This window comes from Ruditapes philippinarum, unplaced genomic scaffold (assembly GCF_026571515.1).
Source record: "Ruditapes philippinarum isolate M1 unplaced genomic scaffold, ASM2657151v2 ctg2329_1_1_1_1, whole genome shotgun sequence".
NCBI lineage: Eukaryota > Metazoa > Mollusca > Bivalvia > Venerida > Veneridae > Ruditapes > Ruditapes philippinarum.
This window is the reverse complement of record NW_026861630.1, coordinates 33,427-47,106: the sequence shown is the minus strand read 5'-3', so window position 1 is coordinate 47,106 and position 13,680 is coordinate 33,427. Positions and strand designations below refer to the sequence as shown.

The 13,680-nt window shown below is 33.7% G+C and overlaps 2 protein-coding genes across 2 annotated transcripts in view; both read right to left on the bottom strand.

Annotated features, from left to right (window-relative positions):
• LOC132716357 (uncharacterized) overlaps positions 1 to 13,680 on the bottom strand; it is a 35,443-nt gene that overhangs the window by 2,020 nt on the left and 19,743 nt on the right. The gene's annotated exons all lie outside the window — the stretch shown is intronic.
• On the bottom strand, positions 7,604 to 12,402 carry LOC132716353 (uncharacterized). Its single transcript, XM_060699612.1, has 4 exons — positions 12,270 to 12,402; positions 11,771 to 11,862; positions 11,280 to 11,351; positions 7,604 to 10,559 (listed from the first exon to the last, which is right to left on the bottom strand). The coding sequence occupies exons 1-4, from the start codon at positions 12,341 to 12,343 to the stop codon at positions 9,916 to 9,918; spliced, it is 882 nt and encodes a 293-aa protein (XP_060555595.1). The 5' UTR covers positions 12,344 to 12,402; the 3' UTR covers positions 7,604 to 9,915.

Here is a 13,680-nt window from a genome sequence, read left to right as displayed (position 1 = left end):
CGTTTATAAAACCTTAAATCATGGTTTTAGAGCGTGTAAGATGCTTGTTACCTGACGACAATAAAGTTTCATGTTAATTGGTATATTATAAAAGAAGCAAAGTGTAAACAAATAGTTTTGACTGCCATACATACTATTTAATCACTATAAAATGTACTTATTACCCAAAAGCAACAGAGAAGATCAAGAAAACAGTTCAGGCAATTGGCTCATGAGTAACTTGCTGGAAACTAAAACACACTACCAAATTTAACAATATTTTGAGAAATAAAAATTATAGCCCTTTAGATGGTTAAACATCAAAGCCATTTCATTTTTCTTCAATGAGTGAAAAAGAATTCAGCTACTTACATTTTTCATATCAATAGAAATGTGTTACTCGTAGCAATCTCATTTAAAATGATATATAACTGTTCTATTTACCAAACAAAAACAATATTATACCTTTTCACAATATTCCCTGACCGTATTTTGCATCTGTTTAAGATTCAAAATTCCTGTTTCGTAAGAATTTTGAAGTCCATCGCTAAGTAGTAAATGAGACCAAAGGTAAAGAACTTTCGATTTTTGACTGACGGTTGATAGACCTGCCCAATTGAACAAGGCTTTGGAGAACACATGTCGGCGTCGGCTGGAGCCAGGTAATATTTAAGTAAGTATTCACATAATGATGCATTTCCACCTCCTATCATTGCCACCATCTTATTCCCTAATGTCCAATTTCTTGAATCACCTTAAGTTGAAAATAAATCAGTGGTATATTTACTTTCAATTATTCAACATGGAAATAAAGTATCATTACGACGTATATTTATGATGATACGATTTTGATACGGGGAAGAAACAAATAATACAATGCTGCTTAACCAATAAGTGAATACTGTATTCCAATTATTTTAAGTTAGCGCCTTTCTCTATGGGTACATATTGTATTCTTGGCTTGCGAGTACAGAGAGAACAAATATGCGATAAACACAATTTTGATACTAGTAATATATATGTTCTTCACCACAGCGAAGAAATATTCGCGAAGTTCGTGGCCGCTATAATTTCGCGAAACTTCGTCCCCGCGAACACGTCATCCTTTACAAAACGCGAAAAATTGTAATCGCGAAAGTTGCTAAGAAAACCGTGCATTTAAAACTTTATTGAAAATATTTTAAAGATCTACCTTTAAGCATACATGGATTGATGATAACGTTTTCGTGTTTATTTTCTTGTATAAGTAACTCTGTAATTCTTTCAGACATTAAGGTAGCGCCATATGATAAATAGCTATGGCAATATAATCCATACTCCTTCTCAGCAATCGTAGCTGGCATTTTCCCGGCATAAATTGGATCATCTGGAATGAACGCTATTTGTGCGGATCCTCCACTGACCTCAATAAATCCTAGACTCTCCGAAGCTGGCCTTATGAAAGATTTGTAAAAGAAACAAGGCAATTAGTGTACATATTATAAAGTCTAGTAAAAATCAAGTAAAATAGTAAATAATATACAAATTGCCGTTGAATTTAGTTTTGCTTTTACATTATATATAAACCTTACCGATGAATAATAACCAACACTACTTACACAGCATAGGATAAAGGTAAACATTATAAGATAGTTTCAGATGTAGAGAAACAGTTATAAAATATTGGATTTAAATTATTTAGGAAACAAAGAATATGGGAGACAAAATACATCTATGTTTACACTGGCGAAACCGTTAAAAGTGTTAGAAGTAATAAAATAAACCGCAGTGACTACAGTGCGTGTTCATTATTCTTAACTGACACCGAAACCACAGCTTCAAGCAGAAAATATTGACTCATTACCTAAGATGTCTAACAAAATACTTGATTAATAATTGAAGTTCATTGTATTCTCTGTTAAATCTACATAATTACACACCGTTTACATACTCATAATACATAAACAACTCCTGTAATTTCAATCTATTACTTTATCCAGTCGATGTATTTACGTAAGATTTGTGTTTGTGAGATAGAGATAGAAGATTTCCGACTTTATTCCCAGTGGAAAAGACAAAAATGACCAACATGATATAATTTGTCTGCCATACTTCCATGTTTGAATAATTTAATCTTCTTATGAAAGAAAGAATAAATGTGAGAAAAAATAATATAATGCTACAAGAACGTATCTTCTCCTATCGCAACAATCTGTATGATGCCAGGCATGTTTTTCGTGGAATAAAATCATTTTAAAATATTTAAAACATAATAGAAATAGCAAATTACTTAAAGGTACACATAACAACAAAAACAAACTTATTGAAGCATATGTAGTATAAAGACAGCCCAACTAAATTGAACATGTTGCAGATCGGTTTGACCCAGTCTGCTCATGGACGGTACTGGAAAGTGCAAGAAATATGATAAACAAGATCAACAAGAAAAGGCGGCGTTCAATGAACGCAACCCCCATACGACTCAGCAACAAGAACTAGTGGCAGGAGCCCAGGCACTGGCTTAAACAGAATTCAACATTTAAAATGAACTGACGACATTTTGAATTTCGAAACATCCGCAGATGTGTTCATATATATGCTTTTTTATGTGCATCATCCTACATCAAATTCAATCGTCATAGCTTTTCATATTGCAATATAATAAACAGAATTGTAGATAATTAACTCTCTAAGGTATTAATTTGCAATTATTTTGCATGGAAAGTGGTGTTTGGTTTACTTGTTTGGATATTTAAATGCATTATTTAGACAGATTTAATATCATTATGCAAAATATACATTTCAAAGAAGCGCCTGAATGTCATTTTAGGCATTTTCCTTGATGTATATTTTGGAAATATTGCAAAATGGGATTATAGTTATTTTCATTCTAAATAAACAAAGATTATGCTCATTAAAGAAAAGCCTTATAAAAGGTGATTGACCTGTTGACTTTTCTCTTTCTCATTAACGGGAGCAGCCACATGGCCTAAAGAGAAATAGTTATCATAAAATTGTTTGGTATCTGAGAGGGATAAAGTTATCATTTACATCATTAAATTCATAATTTGATTGGCCACATTTTTCTACAATATGTTTTCGCAAACATACGAGGAGTTCTTTGAAAATTGTAAAAAACGCTGTATTTTTCCTGAATGTTGTATCAACCAAAATTGTATTTAACGTTACTCAAAGATTATAAAATTTTGTCACTATTTTACCTTTTTACTGCAAAAAAGTCATTAAGATAATTAACAGTAACATACTAGATAAATACAGAATCATGCAAAAAGAGCTTCTTCTTCCCCGGCAAGTATGTGAGCATTTTCCTCTTCAAACTGTAAATGATTTTCGTCTATGTTACATGACATTATAGATGGTGTGGTCTCTTCGTCCAGAAGCCGGAGTCCTGAAATAAAAAACGTGTATATGTTGCATTTTCACCCTTTTTTGAATATTCGTTAAGACACGTTATGCTTCAAAAACGATTAAAACGTTCCCTCTATTGAAAGGGCAAACAAGTATTTAATTTCATTTTGATAATGAATTTTGAGCTTTTTAGATGCTTATTCCCTGAAAAAGTAGCGTTGAATGTGAAACTATTTGTCATAAAAGTAATAAAGTGTAAACAAAGTAGTATTTTGACCAACTTACGAAATACCAAATCAATATAACTGTAGTTATTGCCAAAAAAGCAACAGAAGCAAAAGATAGTTTAGGTGACTGTCCAATAAGTAACTTTTGGGGAACTATCACAGAACACCAGGAGTAAAAACAACTTTCGAGAATTATGAATAAAATAATTCTTTAGGTATAATGGTTTAAAAATACTTCATTGTTAAAAGTATCAAAGATGATGCAGGTGCTGTAAAAACGAAGCCTTCTATAAAATAGCTGAACGGTTCTATCGTATTAAACTACGAACAAATACATTAATTCCGTAAAACAAATCATACTTACTCTGCACCGACCAATACACAGCGTTGGAATTTACGTGACATTTCTTTACATTAAAATGGGCCACTGTTAATGTCTTTGCTAATAGTTTGTATATGAATAGTTATTCCTTCTTCGAGGTAAATATTTGCCAAATCCCATGGTATATAACCTTTTATTGTAACTCTTTTACTTTCCCCGTAATTCTTTTTAAAATGTTCTATGAGAAAACAATAATGAAAATATGCTTCGCAAGTTACTTATCAGGAACAGTACAAGAGCTACATTAAAAATATTTAACCTATAGCTCTTCAGCGCTTCTTATGTAAAATTCTTCCAATTATAATTTCCAATAACCGTAAATTATACCATACCCAGACTATGGTATAATTTTCAGTTTTTCTGGGCGGAGCAATAGGTTAAAACAGTAGCGTCATGTTATTTCGATTGACAGCTCATTTTACGGCATTTCTGCTATGCAAATTAAGATCTAAGGAGTAAGTGTTTCTGGGCGGAGCTATAGGTTAAAACAGATACACCATTGGTGCGTTGGCGATTTCTGGGTTTGCGTAAATTATACCATAATCACGTGACCTTTCTTATGCAACCTCACTCGACTTCGTCTCGTGAGGTCAAGGCATAAGAAAAGTCACGTGATTATGGTATAATCGTCTCGTGAGGTCAAGGCATAAGAAAGGTCACGTGATTATGGTATAATTTACGCAAACCCAGAAATCGTCAACGCAGCAATGGTATATCTATTACATATACCGTTGGAATTGGCACATTTTTCCATGGAACATGGTATATGTTTATTATCCAGTTAATAAAAGACATATTGAAAAAACTAACACAAAACACTATTAGTGGTGACCCAACATAACCGTATCGAAAATGTCACGTGATAACCAGTCCCGAATACCATAATGTGACTTCATTTAAACGCATAATTGCCAGTAAGTCAAAAATCTTTAAGTGTCGTCGGCTGATTTCATATGTACATGAAATTAGAGTAATAGAACGCTTCTAAAATATCAAACATAATGCAGCTTGTTGGCATATTGCAGTAGTAAATGATAAACGGGTTATCGCTACCCTCTCTTTTGTAAAGAAGCTCCAGTTTCTAAACGCCAATATACTTGAAGGTATAACCAAAGGCAAAACGGATGTGCTGAGGTGTTGCAGTATCGAAAGAGGATACTGCTTCAAATTTCGGTTACTCTATGCAAACAAATAATGCCGTTTATCAAAATCCTTGGTCCTTTAAGATAATTGTTGATAAAATAGAGAAAATAAGGATCCCTAAATAAAGCCCAAAACGTCAAATTTGAAAATGTTGCAGGCTCGGTTTGATTGAGCCTGTTCAGGGACGATTCTGTCAAGTGCAAACTACCGTCTACACCCAATAGCCCCGGCTTAAGCTGTTTATTTGTTTGTTTGATTAGGTTTTACGTCAGACCGTCACAGTATAGGTCATTTGGCGACGTTCCAGCTTTACTGGTGGAGGATGACCTCAGGTACCCTTCCGTGCATTGTTTCAGGCACGAAGAGGCACTTGAGTAGAACCACCGACGTTCCGTAAGCTAGCTGAATAGCTTCCTCATATGAATGAATCCAAAGTCTCTGTCGAGATTCGAACCTACAGCGGTGAAGGGCAAATGGTTTGAAGTCAACGGCCTTAACCACTTGCCACGGACGCCCCTCCGGCTTAAGCAGAATTCAATATTTAAACATGAAATGGTAAAATTTTGAATTTAGAAACATCTGCAGATGTGTTCATACGGCGGTGATCATGGAAACCGTCAATGTGACACAGTAGTGCTATTCCATGGAAAGCGGCGTATTGTCCCCAAGTAAAAAAAATAATAAAAAGCGTGTGTCCTAAATGGGCGGAACTAAACAAAATGAATTTTGGAAAGGGATCAGAGTGTTATGAAGCCTGCATATCACAAATAAGACGTCAAAAGACAAAGTTAAAAAGCAGACAAAATATCCTTAGGGTGATTCAACAATATTCAAGTAGGAATATTGAAATCACAAACTAGAAAATGCCAAAAACTTAAAACTAAAATACCACAAACACAACAATAATGTCTTGCTGAACGATTTTTAAGAATCTGAAATATAACGTCCCTGATTGAATGTACGGGGCGACTTTCTACAGCTTCCACACGGCACAAACAACGCTGATTTGGCAATAAATAGAGGAAACAAGAATCCCTAAAGAAAGCCAAACACGTCAAAATTGAAAAAGTTGCAGGCTCGGTTTGATTGAGCCTGTTCATGTACGGTACTGTCAAGTGCAAACTACCGTCCAAGCCACCTAGCACCGGCAGCAATGTGTTTGCTAAGACAACTTCATGTTAGATAATATCGGGGATAAAGAAATTATAGAGATTATAACAGACACCGGGGTTCAGCACATCACTCTGTTGATGAACACGGAAAAAATGTTTGGTCCTCACAAACTGTCAGGAACTCTGATCATTGGTCTTTGGGATCAGATCCAATCATTTAGGTTTAAAGAAATCGAGATTAAAACATGAATTACGTATGGGTATTACTGCCTCTTCTCAGACCTAAAGACAATTTAAGATACTTTTTTGTCATATGCACATAATTTATAACTTTGTTTCGTTTTTTTGCTTTATCTATTTATTCATTGACAGAGTTTTTAATATACACTCTTGTTCTGACAGAATTGAAATGACAGCTGATTCGTATTCCATTGTATTACAATGATGTTACTAAGCTTTAAGTATATACATGTAATCCAATTTCTCAACAAGAATGCTTTCAAGTCCGACAACAGCTCTTGGGTTTGAAAGTCCTAAGTTTCATCTTCGATGTGGTACCTGGCGGGGATCTCCTCAGATTAATTGGAACAAAAAGATTAAATACACAACATAACAAAGATTAAATACACAACATAACAAAGAAAAATAATAAATAAATAAAATGAATAAAAAAGCTTAAATGATAAACTCTAGGGTTCATGGATTGTAATACTGTGTCATTTTAAAGTCAAATTGAAAACATAACATACCTATAATTATATATATTAAAGTAAACATAATTACTTACTGTTACGGATTTTTAAAGTGCATTATTTCTTTCATTAAAATTTTATTTATTAAAGATCGAATAACAGAAGTTGAAAGATAAGTGTTCAAATTTAATAGCATCGAAATATTACAGATCAGACATTGTGGATGAACGGGCAAAAAACAACAAAGAAAATATAGCTCCGGATTTTAATTTTGGTCCTTTTAAAAATGATTTTGTTTATAAAAGTCCAAATGGCGGAAAGGGATTTGCTTCCCTGCAGGTACAAGCTGTTTGCACTGATAACATGATGTTTACTCACATCTTTACTGGCTATCCCGGCAGCTGCCATGATGCCAGGATATTGAGAAACTCTGATTTGTGGCAAAATGGTCCAATTTTGTGTGGAGAAAATCACATCATTGCAGATGCTGCTTACCCCATCCGTAAATGGATCTTAACCCCATACAGAGACAATGGACACTTAAATGCTAGTCAAAGGAAGTTTAACAAATACCTGTCTTCATGTCGTGTTGTTATAGAACGTGCTTTTGCCTTACTTAAAGGCAGATTTAGGCGTATGAAGTACATTGATACATGTGTGAGGACTGCAGTTAGTATTATAATGTGCAGTTGCATTTTCCATAATATATGCCTTGTAAACCACGATGCTGTGAATGACTTTTTAGAAGATGCCAACATATCAAATCCTGTTTTAAATCCCATTTGTTTACAGGATAATGCTGAAGGAGTTCGCAAGAGGGACACTATAGCTGCTCACCTGATTTAATTCTAAGTAAAAATTATAATAAAACACAAAAATGTCGTTTTCTTCATTGTTTTATTTGTAACATCTCAAACAAAAATAAACATGAACAAGAAAAATAAATCCTTTAATCCCTTGGAATGTAGAGATCAGTTTTGACTAGTCCAAATGATAGCGAGATCAAATTTAAAGTAAGTTATAATACATAAGTTGAGCTTCAACACTGTTCCATCAGTTTATCCCCTGAAAGCTTGCATAAATATACACAAAATCAAAAGAAACTGTACAGTTATATAAAAGTCAGTGAATTGTGAAAGGATAGTAATATCAGTAATTTATGTACAAACTGAGAATTCAATAACATTTGCATTAACATCTGTAATTCCAATTGAATTGGTTTGGTATTATGGTTACAAAAAATTGCGTGTAGGCAAACCACTAGATTTTTTGTTACATCTATAAATTTTGATAGCTGCCTGTTAAGGTCATTTTTAATTTGTCTATGAAGATTTTAACAGCCAGTAAAAATCTGTATTGTAATAATAAGTATATACAAGTACAACTATAAAAAAAACATAACAATAGTAACACCACTGGCTCAGCTGGAGTTTTACTTAAGCAAATCTTTGCTTGAAAATAAAACAATTCAAACTATGTCTGAAGGTGTCAAACATTTTACAATGGTACAACCTCTTATCCTGCTGGCGCTATACCTAAGCATATCTTTACTAGAAAAGAAAACAATTCAAACTATGTCTGAAGAACAAAGTATATATAACTGTCAAACATTGAACTAAGTATATATAACTGTCAAACATTTTACAATAGTAAGTAAAATCACTTATTCTGCTGGCGCTTTACCTAAGCATATATTTGCTAGAAAAGAAAATAACTGGATGAATGCATACTTATATATGTATGGGGCACCGTTTTATTATTCAACCTATTTTAGTGAAATATCACCTATTCGAATAGGAGATATCACTAAAATGGATAATATAGTAAAACGGTGCCCCATACATATGAAATACAAAGCATTCAGCTGCCAAAAATGTAACAATAGTACAACACAGTTAGCTTTAACATTGCACATTTTAGAAAATTTACACAAAACAATCCTCAAAAGCATAGCATGAATTATACCAAACTATTGAATCTTAAAACACAAGTAGCCTTTATCAGTTCTGGGATGGCATTCACATTACATTGTATTTAACTGCTTGCAGTGAACAGCTAAGCATAACATTTATACTAACTATTACATGCAATTTTGCATCAGTAATCTACTGAAGAAGATATGCAAATTTTGGTCTGTGCAAAACGTTTTGACTAAGAGCATCTAAAACCTGATGACCAAAGGAAACATGACCATAATAGAAGTCAAGTATTTTGCCTAAATCTTCATCACAGCCAGAACAAACTGGCAATGAAACTGTCTTCAGCCTTGGAAGAGAATCTATGACTAGCCTAAGTGTTGTAGGGGCAACTGACAAGTGAGAGGAAACAACTTCAAGATATTCTAAATATGGACATTTTTTACAAATGCATGCAATGTCTTCATCTTTAAAATACGGACCAACCAATTTCAAATTCTTCAATGCTTTAAAGTGTTCCAAGTTTTCAATTATAGCTGAGCGACAGACATTGCCTGTTTGATATACAACTGTCAAGTGTATCAAATTTGAACAAAGAAATAAGAAACTCAACTGTTCTAAACAAAGCTGAGATTCTGCAAGTGTCACAGAATTCAGCCCACTTGCAATGACTTCAGCAAATCTTGTACAAACAAATCTTGAAGAGTTAAATAATTCATATTGATTGACATTATCCAGTAAGATCTTGGCAAGTATTTCATCTGGCATATCCAGTAAAGACAGGTTTCCTTCACCTGAAAATACAGTACATATTTTTTTATACAAGTGGGCCATGATGGACATGAATTGCTCACCTGTGTCACTTTTTTATTTCAGGTAAAAAATATGGCGTCTAAAATGGTAGTAATGTTTCTATCAGTTAACCTGTGACTTTCTTTTTGACCCCTGGTGACCAATATTTTAATCTGACCTAGATTTCTTTGACATAGCTTTATCTGACAATGGCTCAAGTGTGAGTCAAATAATTTTGTATTAACACAGACAAAGAAATGTATCAAAACATTAAAAAGTTGCAATAGGAACAAAATCCTAAAGTAATACACAAGAATATGCTCCTTATTTATTTTTGGACACTGCATCTATTAATTTTGATATAAGTGCTAATCGCTCCTGATGCATTCTTTCTTTCCTAGCAACTTCATCTTTATGACGTTCTTCTTGGGCTTCTATGTAAGTCTTTATAACATCTACCATTTCACCTGAGGCTGACTTACGCTTTTTCTTTACTTGTACTTGTTCTTCTCCATTTTCTTCTGGAACATCCGAGGAATTACAACCTGATCCTGAACCATTATCACTATGACTGCTTAATGTCATTACTGGAGTGACTATCGGATCTTTGCCATAGTAATCATCAAGAACACTTTCATATTCATAACTTTTCTTTCCAGACCCACTGCTTCTATTGTGGTCTTTTACATTCTTATATCCTCTTTGCAAAGTTTTCCAACGTCCTGCTACTTGGTCTGCATTAAACGAATAAGAGTGTTCAAACATGATTTTTGAAATATCCTGGAAAACCCTCTTCTTGGTTGTAAATCCTTTATCTATATGCTCTTTTCTTTCTTTCATCTCACTGACCAGTAGGAGTGTGGCATCTTTACTCCAAGAAGCACTTGTATCTGACTTTTCACTGTCCTCTGATATGACATTTTCTTCTTCCATTATGTGTTGAATTTCAGGCTCATTATCTGCTGGCTCTGAAAATATGAATAAAGAGTTGTTCTTCCTTAACACACTTTAAACAGTATTTTAACCAATTCTGCCAACTAGAGCTATCACAGGACTTATTAATTTGCCCTAACAATACAGCCTTGTCATAAAAGTAAGCTAATGTCAAAGTTGAACTGCAAATTAGGGTCATATGATGGTCAAGATCAACCTCAGTATAGTTGTGATCCTAGATTATCACAACTGCTAGGATAACAAGTGTGTATGACAAAACATCTCATCATTTTTGAACATTTGTTCCAACTTGTTTTAAAATCACTTGATGTATGACAGAAATATAAATCCCACAAAATTTTCTAACTGTTAACCTTTGACCTCTTGGTGTGACTTTGCGCAAGATACACCTTCTAATTATGCTATAAACATTGGACTACTGATTTCAAAATCCTTTGATGTATGACCTTTGACCTATAAGTGTGGCCTTGACCTTGAAGGTTGGGATCTAGGTCTTGCGCAAGACACACTGTCTCATCATGCATGACTTCTGTGCCAACTTATTTCAAAATCCCTTGATGCATGACAGAGTTATGAGCCGGACAAGATTTTCTAATTGCTAACCTTTGACCTTTAAGTTTGACCTAGACCTTTGAGCTAGAGGTCTAGGTCTTGCGCATGAAACAGTAAAATTTAAATTCATTCTACACTAAACTGAAATACTCTGTATAAGTTTCTTAATATTCAAATAATACCTGGAAAATCATCTGGATTTGTCTTCCAAGTGTGGCTAATCAATTCATAGGCATGGTGCCGCCTCATTGGATCTGGAACAAAAATAAATATTGATTTAAATTAACAAAAAGGTACAATCCTTTGCCTTGTTACAAGGTTTCTGGTATTTGCTCTACACAACATTAAATTTAAAGGCTTATCTATTACCTACATATAAACTTTAAAAACAGGTCAACACTTTACTTTTGAGAGCATCTTGCCATGGGAACTTTATTACAAACACGGAATGTCTTTTAACTTTTGAGCGATGAACTTGGGTCTTGTACACAACACACCACCCTTCATGGTGAACATTTACACCAAATTATTTTAATATTCTTCAAGGCAAGCTGGAGGTACAGACTGGACAAGGTCTATTTTAACATTTGACCTCCCGATTGTGACCTTGACCTCTGAATGACAAAACTGAGTCTTGCCAGCATCATATCACCTAGTCTTGGTAAATACTTACCTGCTGAATTCAATGCCTCTACCATGTCGGCCGATAATTTCACATACTTTTTTTCTTTTGTAGTAGGATCTTCAATCTGGATAACAAACTCACTGAAAAAAGGAGAAAAACATATAAGACTATCAGATGTCCAGATACATAAACAAAAAAATGTTCTATTCTATAGATTCATAAAACATACAAGTTGAACTTAATCGCCATATTAAAAAATAGCCGTACTTTCTTTGGCTTACCAGCATATTTTCTCAAAACGGCGACACATAAATGTTAAACATTTTTAATTTTCAGAAAATACTCGGTGATTTTGGGACTTTTAAAATTCAACATCATTTTCATCGTGAATTCCTGTGACAATTTGACGTGTACTTTTTATCATCACCAAAAGCGTATGCAGAATCGCCTCTTCTAACAAAAAAAAAAGCCTATTTATACTCATGTCCACTTATTACAACTTATAACGCGAAACATGCACGAAAACTAGTAAGAAATTTTACTTCACCTATCGTCCAATGCATTGTCAGCCATCTTGGATTCCACGATGCACCTACTCGACTGCGGGGACGGTCGGAACATGTTCTGGACGTTTTGCCGATTTGTTCCATTGTAATTCTGTATGTTCTGGACGTTACAGACAGTGAATGGAACGCGCCCTACATTCTGAAAAGAAGGCGTTAAATTATAAAAAATATAAAAATTTTATAATGGGTGTAAAAAAACATAATTTGAAAGACATACTAAATACGGTATTTCTAATTTTGAATGATTTTTTTCTTCTGCTTCTCTTTCTTCTTCTTCTTCGACTTCATCTTCACACACACACACACACGCGCGCACGCACGCACCACCGCACGTACGCACTTACACGCACGCATACATATACACACACACAAACAATTAAAAAAAACGTTTTAGTTTAAAATATTTCTTAATCTGAAGCTAATGTTAAGCATTTCAAGGTAACGCAAATTGATTGGAAATTAGAAATATATTGCTCAATACTTTATTTGGATAACATTGTATATCAAAATAATGTCATTTCACTTAAGTAAATATATTTATGCATACAGATATGCAAAGAAGTGTCTGTATGCTGATTTCAGCGCAATTATAATTCAATAGTTATTTCCACCAAATACAATTATGTTCACACGGTGAAATGAATTTAATGAATAAATTGTAAATGGAAATAGACAACGTTTGTAGAGAACACCTGTTTTCCTTAAAAAAAAAAAAGACTTCATCTTTGTACAGAAAAACGTTAAACCAAAAAATGACGTCTATATACGAACTCTATCTGATGTTTCTGCAATTTCTATAAACATGTTTTCATTCTTTTTTGCATATTCGAGTTAAGCCTGTGAAGAATTTAAATATGCTGGAAATGTGGATATCCCAAGATGGCGACCATGTTAATGTAAACGTTTTGAACTTGAGCAAACAATCCGTTAGTTTATCTAATTTTGCCTAATATCAAATGTGGTCTTTTTTCATTGGCAGTGTATTGTGTTACATGATTATACTATTTTTTTGTACCGGAACTATACATTACATTCTCTGTAATATAAACATTTTCTTATGTTCCCTAAATTGTATTGAACAATGTTCTATTCTGTACCAATATTTTATTATCTACAAGTTTTGAATGTTAGATTCTGTGGTAAGCTAAAGCAATGTCAAGACGTCTGCTCCGGTTCTTGCTCGTACGGGGGTCCTTTCACCAGTAAAGCTGGGAAGTTTGCGTATAAAGTTACATTGTTGATGTGGTATATAATCCAACCGAAAAGTAAACAGAATTCTTTATAGATCGATCATTTTGAAAATTGTCTACATGTAAAACACTAGACAACGTGTGGGTTTTAATATCTACAATTCTGTTGATATTAAGGATTAACTATGAACACAGATAACAT